This window comes from Amphiprion ocellaris, chromosome 1 (assembly GCF_022539595.1).
Source record: "Amphiprion ocellaris isolate individual 3 ecotype Okinawa chromosome 1, ASM2253959v1, whole genome shotgun sequence".
NCBI classification, from domain to species: domain Eukaryota; kingdom Metazoa; phylum Chordata; class Actinopteri; family Pomacentridae; genus Amphiprion; species Amphiprion ocellaris.
The window spans coordinates 36,892,060-36,913,827 of NC_072766.1; the positions used below are offsets into that span (position 1 = coordinate 36,892,060).

The 21,768-nt window shown below is 38.9% G+C and overlaps 1 protein-coding gene across 1 annotated transcript in view; it reads left to right on the forward strand.

Moving 5' to 3' along the window:
* Positions 1-21,768, forward strand: part of otog (otogelin) — a 97,578-nt gene that overhangs the window by 20,445 nt on the left and 55,365 nt on the right. The window contains exons 13-23 of the mRNA XM_055013119.1: positions 155-263; positions 684-730; positions 3,965-4,110; positions 6,766-6,898; positions 9,085-9,262; positions 11,690-11,814; positions 12,635-12,847; positions 14,656-14,821; positions 16,589-16,663; positions 17,788-17,831; positions 18,032-18,197. Coding sequence (XP_054869094.1) covers positions 155-263; positions 684-730; positions 3,965-4,110; positions 6,766-6,898; positions 9,085-9,262; positions 11,690-11,814; positions 12,635-12,847; positions 14,656-14,821; positions 16,589-16,663; positions 17,788-17,831; positions 18,032-18,197 — 1,402 coding nt within the window. The remainder of the gene's footprint in view (positions 1-154; positions 264-683; positions 731-3,964; positions 4,111-6,765; positions 6,899-9,084; positions 9,263-11,689; positions 11,815-12,634; positions 12,848-14,655; positions 14,822-16,588; positions 16,664-17,787; positions 17,832-18,031; positions 18,198-21,768) is intronic.

Genomic DNA, 21,768 nt, shown 5'->3' on the forward strand with positions numbered 1-21,768 from the left:
ATCTAACTTTTGTTTGGCATCCTTCAAAGTCATCAGTTCACTTCTAACCCTTCTTTGATGAACGGAAAATGCTGCATCTTCCATGTTGACTGTGTTGTGATGTCTAAATGAGCTAAAGCAGTAATCATCAGTGTGTGTCTAAATCTGTCCCTAGGTCTGATATATGAGGATGGAAGCTGTGTGACGCCATCCGACTGTCCCTGCGAGTACCACGGCATGTTTTATCCATCTGGCCAAACGCTGCAGGAGGAATGCAATAACTGGTGAGTCATGTTTAAATCCTCTCTCACCTTTTATGATCATTCAGACAAAGCAGCTGTGATTTATGTGTTCATACACAGTTTGTCCCCTAGAAGGATGTTGTGCAACAGCAAGGCTTACCATCTTTGTGACTTATACAGCGTTTAAATCACATCTCTGACAGCACTCAAAAATCTTGTTTTTTCCCAAAAACCTTTTTCATCACAGAGATGGACAGATGTAAGGCCATATTCCAGTACATTTCAGCATCATGTACTGTATAAGAAACAATATTTTCCTGTGGACTCCATGCAGTCCTTTTAATCTTCTCAGATCTGACCACCTGGGCTCTCTGTGTCCAGTTTCTGTCAGTGATCCTGCTGATTAGCTCAGCCTTTCATGTTCCCAGAGCCACCTGTGGACGTCTCTGCTTTCTGTTTCAGCACATGCATGGGTGGAGTGTGGAACTGCACCAACTACAGCTGCCCAGGTTTGTACCTAACGTCTGTCTTAATTAGATATTTACTACCACTGTACTTCAGGACACATTTGGTGACATATATACATGTTAGCCTCTGTAGTTAGGAGGAAGAAGGCTCCTACTTAAAGAACTAGACAGGAATAAACATTGTTGCACAGGTAGCTAAGGAGAAGCAAGTCTATAAATAAGGTGCAAAGATATGATCTCTTGTTGAAAAGAAAGAATGTTATACACAGTAAAAATCATATTGAAAGGGCAAGGAAATTTGTACCCTGTCTGAAATTTCAACTTTAATGTTCCCTGTAGTCAGACATCTAATGCGGAAAGTCAGAAGATCTTCACTAACCCTGACCTCAAAATCTAAATTGACTGCTCAGCACATCCACAGTAGTGAAAGCTGTAGTGACATGCTTTTCATTAAAGGTATATATATACACACTCACCAGCCACTTTATTAGGTACACCTGTTCAAGTTGCTTGTTAACACAAATAGCTAATCAGCCAATCACATGGCCACAACTCAATGCATTTAGGCATGTAGACATGGTCAAGACAGCTTAGTGAAGTTCAAACCGAACATCAGAATGGGGAAGAAAGGGGATTTAAATGACTTTGAACGTGGCATGGTTGTTGGTGCCAGACGGGCTGTTCTGAATGTTTCAGAACCTGCTGCTCTACTGGGATTTTCACACACAACCATCTCTAGCATTTACAGAGAATGATCTGAAAAACAGAAAATGTCCAGCGAGTGGCAGTTATGTGGACTAAAATGCCTTGTTGATGTGAGAGGTCAGAGTAGAATGGGCAGACTGGTTGGAGATGATTGAAAGGCAACAGTAACTCAAATAACCAGTGATTACGACCAAAGAATGTAGAATACATCTCTGAACGCACAACATGTCCAACCTTGAAGAAGATGGACTACAGCAGCAGAAGACCACACCAGGTGCCACTTCTGTCAGCTAAGAACAGGAAACTGAGGCTACAATTGGCAAAGGATCCTCAAAATTGGATACTAGAAGATTGGAAAAACATTGCCTGGTCTGATGAGTCTTGATTTTAGCTGTGACATTCAAATGGTCAGAATTTGGTGTAAACAACATGAAAGCATGGATCCATCCTGCCTTGTATCAACGGTTCAGCCTGCTGCTGGTGGTGGTTTAATGGTGTCGGGGATATTGGCACACTTTGGGCCCTTTAGTATCAATTGAGCATCATTTAAACTTCACAGCCTATCGGAGTATTATTGCCAACCACGTCCATCCCTTAATGACCACAGTGGACCATCTTCTGATGACTTCTTCCAGCAGGATAATGCACCATGTCACAAAGCTCAGATCATCTCAAACTGGTTTCTTGAACATGACAGTGAGTTCTCTGTTCTCCAACGGCCTCCACAGTCACCAGATCTCAATCCAACAGAACACCTTTGGGGTGAGGTGGAACTGGAGATTGGCAAATCTGCAGCAACTGTGTGATGCTATCATGTCAATATGCACTAAAATCTCTGAGGAATGTTTCCAGCACCTTCTTGAAAGTATGCCACCAAGAATTATATATATATATATATATATATATATATATATATATATATATATATATATATATATATATATATATATATATATATATATATATATATATATATATATGATGAAAGATCACCATGAGACATCCTCAAAAGTATGACTTTCACACAAGTAAGGCCTCATGAATTTGTAAAACCAGTGACACCAGTTTAAACTCCGGGCCAGATGCACTGCAAAATTTATCAGGTGTGTCTATAAAATAATGAGGCTGGACTCATGTCAGTTAAACCTCAGTGTGCGGCATGTAGTCATCATGTAATCATGTAGTAATTATTGATCAATGGGCAGCACAAAAGTTTCAGTCTGCTTGAATTAAATTGAATTACAGAATTACTCTCATTATTTAATACCTTGTATATTGTAAACTTTAACCATTGCAACTTTCTCATTGCATTGTTTCAAATCACAATTTTGATTTTAAAATTGATAAATTGTTCAGCCCTACTTTATTAGTACTTAGTAATATATGTAATTAAATCAGTCGCACGCATTTCTATCTGTGAGCATGCTGCTATGGTGTTTGTATCGGCAAACACAGTGTAATGCAATGAACTGGCGTGGCTAATAGTAAATGAAGGTTTTTCCAACTTTTTGAACTAGAACGTGCCATTCCCAGCACACACTTCCAAGTTAAACTGAACACAGTATCAGTCAGTGCAGTCAGAAAGAAACACCTTAGATAATAAGATTTTTGCTAGAAAGGACGCAAGTCAGGGGAAGATGTTTTCAAATGAAATACCAACAAACCAGGAAGCCTTATAGAAAAGGGCATTTAAGTATGAAAAGGAATAAGAGTAATGTTTTGTAGTTTAGGGGAAGAAATAAAAGAAGTTCCTGGTTAGCGTTTCAGAAAAGAGGAAGCTTTCCAGTTAAGAACAAAAAAACTACACGTGACAAATTAATTAATACATAATAATATTAATAACAATAATAATAATATTAACAATAATAATACATTTTATTTGTAATGCATTTTTCATTTCAGCAAGATCTCAACGTGCTACAGTAATGATATAAAAGAATAAAAACAAAACAATCAGGTAAAATAACAATAAAAGATAGAAACTTCAGGTACACATTTAATTCAACGCTTTGTTAAAAAGAAAGGTGTTTAGGCCTTTTTTTGAAAACATGCACTGTCTGTGGAGTTCTCAGGTGACCATGGGAGAATGTCACTACAAAACGCTTAACATGCTTTTGAACTTGAGGACATCCAATCAATGCTTTTTTCAAATTATATATAAAACAAAATGCCTAACATTTTCAGCCACCTACAGTCATTCACTACTTCAAGATAAAGCACAAAATACAAGTTATATTCTTCTTCAAAAACATCAATTTCAACAAAGGAGCTTTCTTTTTAAGGAGGCATCATAGATAGAGAGCAATCTATAGAAATGGAAAGCATTAGTTTCCATGCTGTCTACTCTATAGAGAGCATGGAAAACTCAAGGCTCTTAATTTATTAAGGAGCTAAATGAAGGGCAAGAAATCTGCATTTTAACTCAGTAAGTCTGGAAAGACATCAAACATCTGTTATTAAATGCTGCTCTTGAGCAAAGTTATGTGCAGCTGCTACCACACTGGTTTTAAGGTGTACGTTTCTGTGGATGTATGAAGGTAATAAATGAATAACGCATCACTCCTCTTACAGGTGAATGCTCGGTGACAGGCGATATGTATTTTCAGTCCTTTGACGGGCGGGTTTACACTTTCCCAGCCACATGTCAGTACGTCCTCGCCAAAAGTCGCAGCTCAGGAAGGTTTACAGTCACCGTCCAGAACGCCCCCTGTGGAGCTGTGAGTTACCATCAATAATGTCTTCTTTTTTTCTGTCTCTACATCCTGAAAACTGCTCAACTCTGCCACTTCACCCACCACAGTCAAACTGATCGGCTGGCTCGGCTTACAGGCTCATGCAATTTGTCTGTCGTGTAGATCATATCATAATTTAAGTGCTCAATAATCCCCGCTGAGCTCAGGTCATTTGTGTCTGAGAGCCACGCTGCGACTGCTCGGGCAGATAATGAACATGAAAAGCGACAAAGGGCTGAGAGCTTCTTCCCCCGCCTCGCTCTCTCCAAGCCTCCTGTTTCCCAGCAGACTTTGAGCTTGGGGGGAGGTGGAGGGGAGATATAAGATGTCCCACTCATCGGAGCAGAGGCCCGAGACCTCTAACAGCCAACTGAACAGGATTACCTTATCTGGCCTGACTGACAGGGCTGTGCACGGCTTTGTAGTGCAGAGGGAGGTGAAGAGGGGCGCTGGAGGGAGTGGGGGGCTTGGACAGAGAGAAGGTTATGCGAAAACAGGAGGTGAATGATGGGAAGAGTGGAAGGAGGAGGGGAGGGTGCTAAAACCTTTCAGCTATGGGGCTCTGCCACTTATGAAAGAGACGATTCATAGAGACAGGTCATTTACTGTCAGCAGCGCGCCAGCTTCTTTACTTTAAAAATATCAAAACAGCAGCGTAATTACAGTGATTTTAGCAATATTTGTTGAATATTTACATTTTGTGGCACCACCAGTCAGACAGTATGAATACCTGATAACCTAAGGAGCGCCATGTCTGCCACTGGTTAGTCAACAAATTGGCTGGTTTGTCAACAAATTTGGTGTTCATAATTATGGCAGTTTTGTAACTGTTCTCCAAAATGGCTGACTGGTGGTTGCTTAAGACAGTATTTCGTGGCTAAGGGGTTGAATGACCACTTGTAAATCATAGTGATGAACCTGTACAAAGTTTGCAGATGTAGTTCTTCAAGCTCAACGATTTGGTGTTCGGTCTGCATCTTTGTGGTTTTGCTTCGCTGTCGCTGCTCTCATAGTGATGTTTAGACACCACAGCAACATGTTTTATAGTCTGATAAGATTTAAAGCTCATGGATCTGTTTCTAAGTTGAGCCTGACTCATATTTACATATTTTATTTTCATAATTGCAACTTTTTTTCCTTAATTGTCATACTTGTGGTATGTGTCTCTATCGGCGCTCAATAGTATGCAACGTATTTTTTCTTGATTTATGAAAATTTAATTAGCATATAATCATGACGTCTTTCTCCTACAGAAGTAATCTTTCTTGTTCTAAATGACCTGTTGCCTGTCCTGGACTAGAATGTCGGCAGTTTTGGTGTTTATACTCATCGCACTTTTGTCAGTGTTCTCCAGGACTGCCTAATAGCGGTTGCCGAAGACAATATTTTTGTAGTTGAATATGTGCTTAGGAGGATGTATGACCACCTCTATGTCTTAGGTGTTGCTATTAGTGATGAACCTGTAGAGAATCAGTGGCTGTAGTTCTTTAAGCTCGCTGGCTTGGTGTCCGATCAGCATCTTGGGAACAGTATGTCTCTCATTGTCTATGTCATCACGAGATAGAAAAAAATAAATGCTGCTTTCCAGAGTATCAGATCTCATAATTTAAGACTCCATAGGGAAGTATTTTGGTGCCTGATAAGATTTCAAAGTTATGGATTAACTATACTGTCATTTCAGCATTCAGTAATTTGCTATCTGCCTTTACTAGTTACACAGGAAATATGAAAATCTAATTGGCAGTTGATCATGATGTTACAGTATTAATCTTTTTGTTCTAAATGACCTGTTGCTTGTCCTCAAGCGCCATCATCAAAGCTAAGTTTCAGTTTTTAGCCAGACTGCTGCTAACGTTGGCAAGTGTTTTTTCAGAGCCCTTATTTTTTGGGGTCTATTTGAATAGGTTTACGAGTTAATGTTCAAAAACAGTATTTTTTTCAAACTGTACTGCACCAACTCTTCTTAATGCTCGTTTTTAGCTTCTGTCTTCAGAATCAGTATCAGAATGATTTCTTGCCAAGCAAGTTTACACATACAAGGAATTTGACTTGGTGTTTTAGTCCAAAAATGATGGTAAAACGGTAACATATAGACTAAAAGTGTTGATAGTTGTAACTATCAAGTGTACAGGACAAATAAAGAGCTGTAAGTCTTTTAAATCTCCTCTCCTGAAAAGCCTGATGGAAAGCAAGAAAGCATTGGTTATGTGAATATCCACAGATGTCTGAGTCCAGGGATGTAGCTCTAAGAAAAGTGGATGTCATGAGGAACAAAATGTCACACTGAGGCAGCTGTTCATAACAGGTTTGTGTTGTGGGTGTTTTGCACAGTCAGTCTTCAGAGACCACTAGCAGGGCTTTAGCCTTTTCATCAGGTTGAATTTAGAATTAATCTAAAACTTTATTTTTTAAGTATTTGGGCCTTTTTTCCTTTGCTAAAGACTAGAAATCTGACAAACACTCAAAGGCACTCTGAGTTCATTACGCATCCTGCAGCGGGAGTAAAAGTCTTTTTCTTTCCCACTCCTTGTTATTTCTTCCCATTATTTTCTCTCATTGTGTGTGCTGTTGTGCATCTGAATTGCTGCTGTTTGGTAAAATGCCAGCTTGCTTTATCACGCCATCTTGTCTCAATTGCAGAATTTGGATGGGGCCTGCATCCAGTCAGTTAACCTGGTTATTGACGAGGATCCAAGAACAGAGATTACACTGAGTCACGTTGGAGAAGTCTTCATGGCCGGACAGTACCGCATCTCCCTGCCCTATTCTGACGGTAACCTCCTCGTCTTTTATCAAACATTGTTCACATCCAGGGCCCGACTTCTTTCAGCACTGTGGGAGTCATGGCAGTGACGGATTGAATGACAGCTTTGCTATTGAACGGAAATTTTTCTCAATACTCTGCTGGGTTAGCTCCTACATTGTGTTGTACAAAATGCCCTCCCTCTGAGCATTGGTCCTTCTAGGGATTTCCAGTGTTTTCAGGGTCGAGTCAACAGCCTTTTGAATGTTTTATGTGAAACTGTGTGAGAATGATCTGATATTTGGTAACTCAGTCAATGAAAACACCAACACTAACCCTGCTTTATGTCATTTTGCACACAGATTCTGACAAAATACTCCATTTATTAGTTCTTTCTGTTAGATTATTGATCAATCAATTACTCAGTCATGTACAGATGTAATGCAAACTGCTGCACATATACATAAAGAGAGAAAGGAAGTAAAGCTCCAAACAGATCGAAAACTAGTATTAAAACAATTAAATGATGTAAAGGTAACAATTTTGTGGAACATTAATCAACATTTATAACGATCAATATTTGGGTTCTTTGTTACACATCAAGGTAAATTAATTTTATTTGCGGGTTGTTGACATTTATATTTGGGTAGAGTTGAAAAAACAGTGGGTGTTCCACATCTTATTTATGGAACTAATTAGTATTTCAGACATAAAAATAATACATGAATAATGATTTGTTTCGTAAAATTAAAGTGCCTTTGATACTGTCTGGTCTACCAGCCAACACTAAGGCTTCCATTATTAAGACATGGACCAGGTATATTTTGTTCTTTTTCTTTTTAACCTCTACTTGACTACAGTCCCTCACATTCAAGAGTGCCTGCCTTTTTAATTTAATTTTTATCTTACCAACAACCAAAATAATAGAAAAAATTGTCTGATTGTAAATACAAAACCAAAGAGATCCAATAGACATGGTGATGTCCAGTTTCATTGGAGTTTGAAAGCAGGAAATGCTTCACTAAACAGTTTGACCTAAAAGGGAAGACTTGCATTTTTCTTTGTTAGCCTTTCGCAAACAGTCTTCAGACTAAGATAATGAATATTCACCATTCATCATAGCAGCAGCGTTCACGTCTTCTGTAAAGACAGTTCTGCTACATTTCAAGCTGGTGAATTTCCCATCAATGTGTCTATGGCTCTATGTTTTATGCTAACTTCGTATTTTGCACCATTGTTGTAGTTTTTTGTGGAACTGGAGAGTCGTACAAAACGGATTGTGGCTTTTGGTGGGACAGTTAGTGTGAGCTCCCTGCAGCTTTCCAAAGAATGACAATTTTTACATCAGTCATTTTAAATGTTTGTTCTAAAGACAGAAATTATCACCTAGAGCGGATTTTTAGCTTTAGAGACTTCCTTCAGTACACGCCAGTTTATTTACACGTGTGAGGCTGACTTTCAGTATGAGGCTGGAGTCAAGAGGACAACAGGATGATACTGTACTTGTCAACAGATGAGAGTAATCCCAGCTGTGGAAATACAACTAATGAATCTGAGGAACAGCTGAACATCCGAGAGTTTCCTAGAGACCATTCTGTAGAGCATAATGGTCTGGCTACACCTCACCAGCATTCTACTATTGATAGATAGAAAGATAGAAAACTCTGACTTGTTGGTATTTCTGTAAACCAATCATAATCAACTTGGGTCAAGCTAAGCAAAGTATGCAGCTTCAGGGTTCCTTTCAAGTAGTGACAGGTGGAATTGTTTTGGTAGAACAGTTGCATGAATGGAGGTGAGAACTGTGGATAAAATGGATAATTTACCACATAAAAGCTACCAGAGCTGCCTTATTGTACAGTCTAAGCCCTCTACAAAATGTGAAATTTACAGTGTGGTATGTTGCTGTCTGGAGGCTGTTGTTTCCCATCATGAAGGGGCCTATGGCAGGCAGTCTGCATGTGGTGAGATACAAGATACACAGTCCAGCTGAAACTCTGCCGATTCAACAGGTGGCGCTAATGTGACAAGTGATGTAGCAGCGCAGCAGCAAAAAGCAGGAAAGAAGAAGAGCGGTTACAATATTAAAATATTAATAAAATTGTAATAATAATAATAATAATAATAATAATAATAATAATAATAATAATAATAATAATAATAATAATAATAATAATAATAATAAAATGACAGCCTGAATTGTCCTCCTCCCGCAGACATCTTCCACATCCAGGAGCTGTCGTCGATGTTCCTGCAGGTGAGGACGGCGTTCGGCCTGCGTCTGCAGTACAGCTGGAGGGAGTTTCGCCTCTACCTGCAGGCCGACGAGCTGTGGAAGGACGACACGGTGGGGCTGTGCGGCACCTTCAACGGCAACATTCAAGATGACTTCCTGTAAGTGTGCGCCGGCAGACCTTTCACCCCTCCCGCGCCCTCCGTTAACCCCCTGTCTGATCATAAAAAGCGAGAGCATACTCCTGTTTCAGAGGCAGAGAGGGAGGTGATGCTGAAGTGCTCTCTCTCTCTCACACTCCCTCTCTGTAATGCACACTGGCCGGGCGGCTCGGCATCAAAAGCCTCGCTCTCTGATCACGTCTTTTAGGCGGGCCAGATGAGCGCCCAACTGGACACGCCACTTCAACAAGGAATTTACTGTTAGCGGAATAGGGGCTCCACTGTACCGTATCGTAATGGGCGACCATAAAGGGCGGATGTTGTCTAACAGCTGTAAATGGATATACATCACAGTTGGTGGCTGAAGTGGTCATACGCTGCTGGAAGGAAAACTCACTTTGCCTGAAGCTCTTTAGGAGAAGCTGAAGTTAAAATGATGACTTGCAGAATCGCCTGTTTTATATATTTTGTCTTAGTCTTAAAGTAGTGTAGTTTTTGGTCTGTAGTAGTGTAATTTTTCTGAATTACAATTGTTTTAGACTAATGAAAAGAGCCATATTTAATGGACAAAAAAATATATATTGTTGAGTCGGGAATATTGAAACATAGGTAGTACCAGCTATTTAAAAGGAAATGGTTGGAAACCTAAAGTGCATCTGTGTTGTACTAGTATCAGTATATGCTCCAGCTATAGAGAGGGGGACAGTGACGGCAAATGAATTTTACATTTAATATCAGATAATCGACAAGTGTAGTTTGACTTAATCTTTTCTACAATTACAAAGTTCTGCTTCAGCTCTGATTAAATTCAACAGAGGATCACTTTCTGTCTTTCTTTAAATAATTAGCATAGAAAGTGGTGAATGAGACACTTGCCTAATCTGTTAACAGTAAGAAACCTCTGTTGTCTTATCTGGATCAGTGTTGCCAACTCCTCAGTAAGGAAAGTCGCTATTGGCTGTCCTAAAAGTCGCGAGAAGTTGCTAAATGACGTCATCGCCCAATTTGCATAATTTTCAGTTTGCATGTAATTGTAATCAGCGTTGTAGTAGAAAGGAATAATGTTGTGGGAGAGACGAAAAATGAGTATAAAACACCCAAAATATGCTTTTGAACTAGAGGCTGTGTGAGTCAAATGCAATGATTTATTTTAGTATGACGGTAAAGAAACATTGAGGACAGTAACTACAGAACAATCCGAGCTTTCATGTTCTCCAAAACACCAGAGAAAGTCGCTAGATTTGTTGCTAGTCCTTTTTGACAAAAAAAGTCGCATGGGGGATTTGGAAAGTCACCAGATTTAGCAAGATAGTTGCCAAGTTGACAACACTGACTTGGATACGTTTCTCTCTTGTGTTGATTTGCATGTTGACAAATTGGAATTATGGAAAGGACGTGGAGGTGAACAAGATGATTAGCTAAACTTCGGTAAAACTGGCCAATTAGCATATGTGCTTTGTCTGAAAACAAAAAGCACTAAGAAGGAGCATGTTTGAGTAACACGCTAAAAACTGCAGCCGCACATGCAGTAGATGTCCATCATGGTGTCCACATTCGTGTCCACAGAGGCGTTTTGGACACAAAGAGTTGCATCGCTTCCCAAAGTTGGATGCTTGATAGGTGTGCATCTAGAAAGGTTATTGACAGGTGCTTTCCGTCCCTAAAGCCAAAAACAAATACAGGCTCCTAATACAACTGCACAAACACTGGCTGCATCTCACTGGACGAATGCATCACTTGTGGGCTGTCTACTCTTGGATTTCCACCAGACCAAAATTTTCTGCTTATCTGGAAATTTTTTCTTATTCTACAAAACTGTTCAGTAGAATGTGTCTCTGAAAACATCTGAGGCAAGAAATAAGCCACGCAGTTGCTCAATCTTTCTTCATTTTAAATCATTTAGAGAAGTTTTTGCAGAGCTTCTTGAGGCGATGAGTCACGATGGCCTCCGATTTGCATAAAGTATCCTAAACCTCAACTCTATGCAAATGAGGAGAAGCCAACGTAATGCCCCGTCTTTCGAAACACATTGTGACGCTACCAGAATGCATTGCACTGCTGTTTACGTAGTCAATTATTGGGATGCAAGGAAATGAAATATTCCATGACACTGAACAAACAAAACTAGTTTATTAGGACAGCCGAATTAGAGAACAGCAGCTGTTAATGTTTCTGTAGCTATAACTAGCATTAATGTTTCTGTTGTTGCGCTAGCTGTCAGTACTGTCAAAGTGGAAATGTTACAGCAACAATTTAAACTATTAAAGGTGGCACTTCATCCATGGGGTTACCTTGATATAACATGACCCTGAGACTCAGTGATTACACTATCCTGATGCCAGTTTTACCGTCTCAAAAACAAAAAAAATCCAGCTGTTTTCTATCTACATGTTGTATTACTGAATCTGCGCTCTGGTTTTCTTGCAGATCTCCATCAGGCATGATAGAAAGCACTCCTCAGTTGTTTGGAAATGCCTGGAGGGTCTCGTCAGCCTGTTCGTCCAGCCTGAGTACACCTCAACTAGACCCCTGTGACACACACCAGCAGGCCGGTCAGTTCCTCTTCCTCCTTTCTTACTGTTTCAGTAGCGAAAAACAAGTGTTATAAGCTATAATCACGGTCAAGATCTTTAAATTGCGCGCCATTAATTGCATGTGGCAAAACAATCTAAATATTCAGTGTGTAATAGCAGTGAAAATATATAAAAACTGCTGTATAATAGAGAAAATAATCATTATTATTCAGTTTTTGAACAATGTGATGGTGATATGGCTACAAAAAATTAAATATACTACTATAGCCTCGCTGCGATTGTGTATATTCAAGTCATAGATCAGTTTAGTCTTGATTTCTCCATTTTTTTGTAGAGAGATCATTAATTTTGAATATTGCAATTTATTATTATTTCTCTTTAGATATTTATTTTTAATGTTTGTATTCGAGATCAAGAGCTTTTATTTGTCACATGCACAAACGGTATAGACAGTGAAATACAAAGTGACCGTTCTGCATAGCTGTGCATTAGCAAGACACAAATTAATATAGAAGAAAAAATAGACATAAATATTCTGAAGTGAAAAGATTGAGCCCACTGTGCAGTGTACGTTGTGCAAGAGTTGCATTACCGTGTGGATGTTTTGTTTATAAGAGCATGTGCATACCTCTACATATTATATATATTTACGTGCCAGTGTGCTGTTTGAGATATTTTAATTATGTACAACCCAAAACTTATTTGAAATCACATCATGGTGGACCTTTACTGTAAACCAGCTGCAAATATATTAATGTATATAGATGTTATTGATCAGACTGACACTGTTTGCATATTTCTACATTTTCTGTGTGATGTGACTCCTTCTTCTGCTCAGTGACCTATGCCTCAGAGATGTGCGATGTGCTGAACCAGGATCTGTTCTCCGCCTGTCACGAATACCTCAGTCCGACACCCTTCCATCAGCAGTGTCGCTCAGACACCTGTAAATGTGGGACGCCGTGTCTCTGCTCTGCGTTGGCCCACTACGCTCGCCACTGTCGCCGATTCTCCATCATCGTCGACTTTCGATCGCACATCCCCGACTGTGGTGAGTTTTCAGCTATGTTTTAACTGCAGAACAAAGTGATGTCATGTCAGAGAATTCATATTGACATCCATTATAACAAGAATGCTGTGTTTTAGTCATAGCATGTCACATCAAATCTAGATATTCCTCTTAAATCACTGTCTATGTTCACAGCTGATTTTCAGAACATGAGCTCGGAACTTCGACATTTACATCTAACTCACCTGACATGTAAACTTGTGATGTTGTAGTTTATTCTAGTAGACCTATGGGCTCTTTACGTCTACAGGTGAGCTAAGAGGCTACAGCTTGTTGAGATTATTAAATAGTTACCTAACGAGGTAATGTGAAGTAGCTGTCAAGCCCCACAGGTATCAGTTTGTGTGGAAATAATGTAACGGAAGTTAATTAATAAAATTTAACTTTTACATGCAGTTCAACCCTTTAAAAATTGAACATTTACACATAAAACTACCACTTAAAGAAGCACAGAACACCAAAAGGAACTGCAGTATAGAGGTGAAAGAAACAAGACAAACAATACAATAATAACAATGACAAATTTTTACCTGTTTTTGTATGGTTTGATAAAGCACTGTGATGCAACTCAAATAATAAAGTTGCAGTCAATCTGGGTCAAATAAATAGTTTCTTATAATCAGTAATAAGCTGACTATTTCGTAAAAAGTTTTGCTCTTTTTCCTTGACCAATATGTGATTTTGCTCTCTATAATGAGGTCAGTTTCCACACCTGCACGCCAACAAAGGTTGCATGATGGAAATTACGACATCTGCCCAAGTCCACAAGTGTCCATGCGGATCCCCTGCAGATATTTTTGTGCTGTCCAAAGTGTTGGATTTGCATTCATTGCTGCCACATTTACTGCACGAGACACCAGTAAAACACATGGAGAGACTGTGTGAGGAAAATCCCCATTATCCACACGTTTATAAGTCATCATAAGAATAGTTTTAATTGAAGTCATTGGACTTTGGAGTTACTTTAATTTGTACATACTTTCCAATTTCTAAATCCTTTTGAAATCCTGTGCTGTGTGCTCGGTTCAGCCACATTGACGATGACCTTCAGTCCAATCTGTAACTGGCTGCTATATCTTGTAAAAAGTGCAAATTCAGAGTCTTTCAGAAACACCCACTGGAGCCCTGTTTGTTTTTCTGTGTTTGAAATGAGGCAACACAGTGTATACCTACTGTAACATGAACAGAGACACATGCACATCCGCTGTCCACCCAAAGTGAATGGGGATGCAGAAACCTTGAGTTGTCCTTCATTACCGTAATTACTTATTTTTAGCACAAAATCTTTAGATTTTCATTTTGATGTCACTCATTTTTTTTTTTTTAAGTAACTATCAAGATTTTGGTGAGGGTTAGATTGGTGAAGTCAAATCTGCATCCATTTTAAGAGGGGCATTGTAAAAAGACTTTGTTTTTTTTTCACAATGTTAACCAAAAAGCAACATAAAAACAGTACAATATAATCTAACAACAAAACAAAACAATGACTGAGTGTAGCAGAGATTTGGAGCTACATTTGGTTTACTAGAGACCTCTGTGTGTTTTTTGCATTTGTTGTTTCCTTCTTTTCTTTATTTAATAGACACTTTGTCATAATTTAGAATAAGTTGCTGGATTACAATGGATCTGTTTCTCAGCAGAAATCTGTCATATTCTTAATAATGTGATGTTGTTGTGACATCAGTGCAGTACTTGCACTGCCCCTCTTTAGTTATTTTACAGAATAGTGACACTAATGTTGTGAACAGTTATGATGTAATATGTAATGATGTTTTTGTCTGTCCCTGCAGCCGCCACCTGTCCTGTCACCATGCAGTATGGCACCTGTGTGTCGTCCTGCCAGCGCCGATGCTCCTCCCTCTCCGTCCCGCAACGCTGTGGGGAGGAGTGTGAGGAAGGCTGCGTCTGTCCTCTGGGGTCCTTCTACAACCACCGAACACACACCTGTGTCCACAGGTAAGCTCGCATTGACGGGTTTTCCAATCAAAAAGGACAAAAATACACTAATTCACTTTAATTTTACTGTATTCAGAAGAGAAACTGTTCACGCCGTCTTTTCAAGCTGAGGTGGGAATGAGTCGTGGTTATGTCGGAGCAGCTCCAGCTTCTGCTTGCTGTGGTGTTGTGGAGATCGTTAAACCGCTAACTGGCTGGAGTCACTCCACCAAACAAATCCTCTCAAAGTGATATTTGTATCTGCTCTGAAGTTTAGGTCAGCCTTTAAGTGGAAAGCCTTGTATCTTTCCTGCAGACGTTATAGAGCCAGAGGACCTCGGTAATTGTGCTCTCCCTTTCAGCCTGCTCTGCCCTAGAAGACATGCAGCTTAATTCCTCTTAAATGTCCCAGGTTTTTACATCCTAGTGCAGCGCAGTGCCTTACTTACCATGTGATAGAGTTACATCAAGGAATTCACCGTGAAACCCCCCTTTCATTCCCACTCGGACTGGGGACGACACAGATATCTGATAACCAGTGAGAAAGAATTTGTAGTACAGAGGCTGATGTGTGGCACTGGCCTATATGTTACAAGGGCTTTTAGCTTCAGCTAAATACCGTTTAACACATCATAGTTGTGTGTTTTTTATCGTAAGAAATTTATCTGAACAGATAAACATTTTTTGAATGAGGCTTGGCTTCTTCACCCTCAGCACTGATTCCACTTCCTAAAGCCGCCTATCTGTCTCCTATCCGCTTACCTGTAATGCTCTGTTTAAGGTAACATAAAGCCCTCTTTAACATAATTCTTTACACAATGAGGAACAAACTGAGCATTGTGTGGTTTATATCAGCAAAATCCTGATGTGCGGTTGCTGTTTCTGTGGATGTTTGGATCCAAAATAGTCACATTTTGTTGCGTTAGCCAACAGCTGCTGAATCTGCCAGATTTTTCTTTACGTAAAGCTGTCTTTGTCTTCCAAAGTTCACTAATCCCCTGGGTTTTTCCTGCTCAGAAAGTGCCTTTCTGTGGTGACTACACACGACAATAAGCATGATACAGCAAAAGCAAGGAGTATGTGTTGCCTTATTTGAGAGAAAGTTACGCATTTCACCGTTATTTCTGACGACTTGATGAACAAAAATGTTTTTTATGAATAAAAACCCCAGTTATCAAAACTACTTAAAAATTGCTATTTGTATTCTCAGTTTGTATCATTTTGCCACTGGTAATTTTCATTTGGTGCTGGCTAAATCCTCTTTGTGGGGCACCAAAAATTCCTTTATGTAGCAAAAACCCTCATCCTTAGTTCCCTCTGTAGATGCTATCATGCTAAAGTCTTGTCCATATGTAATCTCACAGAGTCTGTATATTGTTCTATATATTTCTTGGCATTTTCAGACTTATAGACATGTGTGTGTGTGTGTGTGTGTGTGTGTGTGTGTGTGTGTGTGTGTGTGTGTGTGTGTGTGTGTGTGTATATATATATATATATATATATATATATATATATATATATATATATATATATATATAGTACAAGCTACTGACTGCTGTCCAGGTATATATTAGAGCAAGAACTTGTGAAAATAAGTGTTCTAGTGGGATTTGCATAGGTTTCTCTTGATTGTCAGTCTTAAAAAATCTGTGCAAGTTGGTGTAAACAATCAAATGTGCTGCACTGGATTTTCCTCAGGTATTTGTCACATAATTGCATCAGTGATCTGATTGGATCTTGTGCGTGCTTGTTTGTGCTTTGTTTTTGTTTACTTTTGTGTTCTTTCAGGAGTGAGTGTCCTTGTAGTTTCCTCGGAGCAGATTACGAACCAGGAGATGTGATCATGACATCAGCAGGTGTTCAGTAAGATCCTCTTTCCCATCTCTTAATCCTTAGAACATTCCTACACTTTTGGGCCTTTTTAGTTTTTGCCTCTTTTTATGTACGTTTTCCAGTCTTTAATGGTTATTGATGATGATTAAGCAACTTTAGGCAGTTTAGATAGTGCTGGAAGCAACCTGTAATTCAGTGAGATAAAATATTCCCAGACTGTGAATGAGAAGCTACATTCAGAACTCTTGTGCCAGGAAACAGACAAAGTTGTCTCAAGTTTCCGGTTTGCTGTGGCTCAGATTTCCTCATGTTTCCCTTTAAAAAGGCTTCATGGCTACACAAGACTCCTCCTCCTCTCAGTCAAAACCCACTCTGGCTGACGAAGTGCAGAAGACTTTAATGATAAAATAAAATAACAGAGACATAATGAAGATACATTTTGATTACAGTTGGTCATTAGTGTGTGGAACATGCTGTATTTAGACAATATTTGATTTAAATATTTGGCTCTGAGTGAAAACACCTTCAACAAAATCAAAATTAACAACATTTTTACCTGCAGCAGCGCTCAAAATATAAAGTTAAAATCAATAAAATCCACAGTTCATTCCCTTGAAGTGTGCTCAGTAGCATTGATATGATATTGAATATCTCTCGGGATTAATAAAGTATCTATCTATCTATCTATCTATCTATCTATCTATCTATCTATCTATCTATCTATCTATCTATCTATCTATCTATCTATCTATCTATCTATCTATCTATCTATCTATCTATCTATCTATCTATCTATCTATCTATCTACATCTGATAGTAATATGCAGTTTCGATCATGAGACACATGAGAGGAATGGACATTCTGTCCTCTTTGTGGTGCTAGAAGTAAGCTCGCATCATTTCCTAACTGAAAAGGCTGAATCGCCTGAGGAGTATGAAGACATTCAGTTAATTTCATCTTCGATAATTAGATTAAACTTTTGTTGCAGCGTTGAGGTTAGATAAAAGGTCAGGGGAATCACCAAAAATGGTTTATACCATTATATGTGGACGATGAAAAGAAACTACACACATGTTTACTGGGATTGTCTCCAAATTACTGCTGTATTTATTTACAAGTATACAAAACTCAATATTTCTGTGTTCCTCTGCAGGCTCTGTCTGAACGGTAAACTGGTGTCCCAAACAACAGATACTGGTAAGCCACTCATTTTAAGATGTTTCTTTAATTTCTTCTTGTTATTTCTGAATCATATTTAATGAGCACATATTTTCCCCACAACCCTAATGATGAATGTAGTGAATGGTTTATAATTAATTTAAAGAAATTCAAACTCGAAGCTGACAGAAAGTTTTTGTTCTTCTTATAAATTTGTGTTTCTCCTTTACTTCTTGCAGACAGGTTGTGTCCAGCTGGTCAGCTCTACCTGAACTGTTCGGAGGCGGAGGATGGCCTTCAACCTGGAAGAGGCGTGGCCTGCGAGCGCACCTGCGAGTCCTACCTGCTCAACCTCACCTGCTCAGCACATGAGCCCTGCGTGCCCGGATGTGCCTGCCCTCCTGGGTGAGTTACTGCTTGTGCAAAGTTACTTTGTCCATCACTGAACAGTTGTGTATAGAAACATATGATCTGACCATGTTTACATGAGAACATTGGACAGATTTATTTTTTTTTGCCCTTCTTTGGGCATGGTGTATATCAAATCTTTGGTATTTAAAAAGATTGACAAGTAATTTTAGTGCACTAACAACTATACCAAGACTGTAATTATCACAAGAAGGCAATGAGAATTGGACTAAAATTGTAAAATACTAGGTTCGCCGGTTCTTTTGCTAGTTTGGAAGTTGAAATTTCAAAATTCTTTTCAGATTTAGTTTTTGGAAAGTTTTGATTTTAGCAATCTGGACCATAAAACACACAACTCTGAACTTCTTTGAGAGTCTTCGCCACATCTCATATTAGCTTAAACACATTTCACACAATTTTCATTCAATACACAGCTTTTCTTGATGCTGAATGTCAGATAGGTTGGACTTTTTAGTGACTTGCTTGTGATCAAAGAGTTAGTGGCAGGAAGACTGCTGGTTGTTTTTACAAGGGTTCTAGGAGAGCCTTGTTCGACTGAAATTGTACCTACGCCTTAACCAAAGGTTGGTCGCTTGGAAAAACAGAATCTGTACGTTATCTGCGTGTATGCTACCTACTAGCCTTATTATCAGTTATAGAATAAACTTAAAAAGCTAGTATTTACAGCAGTTTAAATCATTTCACCTGGTTATTCATACTGAAATGATGACACCGGATTTGACACCACGATTTCTGAAAGTAGAACTATATCAACTGGTGATCTCAGCACAAGAACTATTGAGGAATATAACGTAGAGAAGTTAGCTGCTGTTTTGTAGATGATCTACCATGAACTGTGTAAATTTAAATTCTGCTTTTCTGCAATCGGTTTTAATAAAATGTAGCCATAATGATGACTTCTTTGAAAGGTTGTCTGTTAGTTTGGAGCCGAGTAAATGTTAAATAAGTTTGACCTGGTAGTCTCCGTTAAGTTGGGTGAGTTCAAAGTTGTGAAAACGCAGCGACGTTGTGTTGCCTGCTCCTCTTACCACCAAAAATAATGGATTAATCTTGATGATGTAGCCAGTGACTGTCCAACCAAGGACAGTTAAGTCAGATGAAATCAACCTGAACACTGATGTGAGAAAAAGTCAAAGGGTCCCAAAGCTCTGCTAATGAGATACAAAATCTACAAAAGTTTTTTTCACTGATTGGCCTCAAACAGGAGACAACAGACTGCAGTTATCCAGATCAGCTGTTTGCTACAAAGGTGTTTCAGGTTGATTCTGCAAAGGAGCAAAACCTTTATCTGAGGAAAGGTTAAGGAATGAGTGTGCCGTTTGGTGAAATCTAAAGCTGTGAGTGTACCAGGCTGAAGCTGAGGTCACCAGGAGGTCGGGCTGCAGACTGGTTAAAGACTCTCTGAAAATGTCACACAAGCCAGGAATAATCCTCCAGCCCTCCGCCCACTGCTGCTGGAGGATGACACTGGGTCAGGGACAAAAAAATCCCCTACTGGTGGTGCTGGTCACCAGATTCAGCAAGACTTAGGTCTGTGTGCAATACCAGTGTTTAGTTTCAGCCATTGTTTGTCCACCATGAAGTAATAAATCACAAAATGAGAGACTAGAGTGTCTTTGGATGCAGCTGGCTTTATTGTTCTGTTAATTATAGAGATATGAAAGTCATTTTTAGCTCTACATGCAGACTTTTTGACCCGTAGACCCTCACGGTCGTCCTCTGGCTGAACTTGCTGACTTTCTGTTGACCCTTCACACACATAGATAAAGTGAAAAAAAAATTACTGGAACATCTCATTGATATGTTTTCACTTTTACTGGACCTGATCACTCTAATGCTGATCGTACAGCACTGTTTCTTTGGGAATAATTGTGTAAGGGAAAGCATTGCTGTTGGCCAAATCGCATCCGCAGCCGCTAGTTCCCACAGAAAGCACTATTAGGATTAATACACAGTATGGGGAAGTATAAAATTTGATTTTAGTCATTTCTAGGATTGGATAAATATAGAAAAAAGTAAAGAAAGTAGTGGAAAAGCCATCCTCTGGCAAATGTTCTGGAGCATCATAGCATATAGAGCATTTTAAAAGATAGATTTTCATCATTTACATCATTTATTTATACAATAAACATTTATCAGATTCTACTCAGTTGTCAAATATTGTCCGGAAGTCTGGAAATTTGAGTCTGGAAAACACACACTGAACTGAATTGACTGAACCATCAGTTCTGACATTGTTCAGGTTGATCAGAGACTCTAATTTAAAGAAATTTTCCAGTTTGTGTGTTGATATTTTGAGATTTAAAGAAATCACAGTCATTGAAATGTCTGTTAACGAGACATAAAAACTTTAGATCATCACTGGGAAACAAAAGTCCTTAAAACCATCAGATGATGTTCACAGACATGATGGAGTAGATTACAGTCATCTGATCCCTCTAATCCTCTCTGGCTGTCAGCCTGAAAGGAGGGTTAAGTGGTCTGATTCTGTGACATCAACCAGGAGTCATCCTGATTACAGTAATGCACTGGCAAGGTTCAGTTTAAACATCTCCTATCTATGACAGCGTTGTATATTATATAGCTGTTTAATGGCAGCACTACACCTGAAAACAACAGTCTGGTGTTTTAAGGTTTGCAACTTGATCACTGAAGCATATTTAGTATATAATAATATCCTTAATTAAAGTTTTTTATGTAATCAAAAAAGTATAACACAGCAAGAAAACAGGAAACAATATTACTCAAAAGATTGTAAAAGAAACAGTGTAATGGAGAACATAAAGTAAAAAGTAAAGTTAGGAATATTGAGAAATATACAGATATAATGTGAATATTACAAAAAAAAAATGTTTAATTATTTTACCTTCAGATAAATAAAACAAAAAAGCACTCAGAGAGCGCAGTGCTCAATCAAGGCTGCTCGGTTGTTGTATCATTTCCGACAGATGAAATCTGTAATCAAAAAATTACCTTGCGCTGAGCAAAGGCATGTGTTATGCACATGTACGTTTTGCACAGGTACCGAATCGCATGACCATGACCTTTGACTTTGTTAAGTAACATCTGTTAACACAAAGCCCGAGTAGTACATGGATTGGACTGCTAAACAATCCAATGAAGAAAATTAACAGATTTTTAATAAAAACATGAGCGCTTAAGGACAAGCATTTTTAATTTGGAAAACGTACACTGATATGCATAAGTTATGTTAAGTTATGCAGTGAATGGCTGAGCTGTGAAATAAGCTTGTCGGTGCTCTCTGGTGGATAAACTGCCTCATGGCCATCGTGTGTCCGAATCACCTTAAACCTGTTTTTGGCATTTCTGTGTTTACCGACACATGCACCACCTCCAATATGTCAGTTATTAGTTAAATTACATTCATGAAACTGGTTGTTTTGATGTTTTATTGGGATCTAGTCAACAATGCAGTTAAACAAACTCATTCTGAACCTTTTTAACCAGCTGCAGCTGATAATCTGTCATGTAAACACTACAGAATGGTGGTTAATGGATTAAATTTTAAAAAGACTTTTGTAGCATC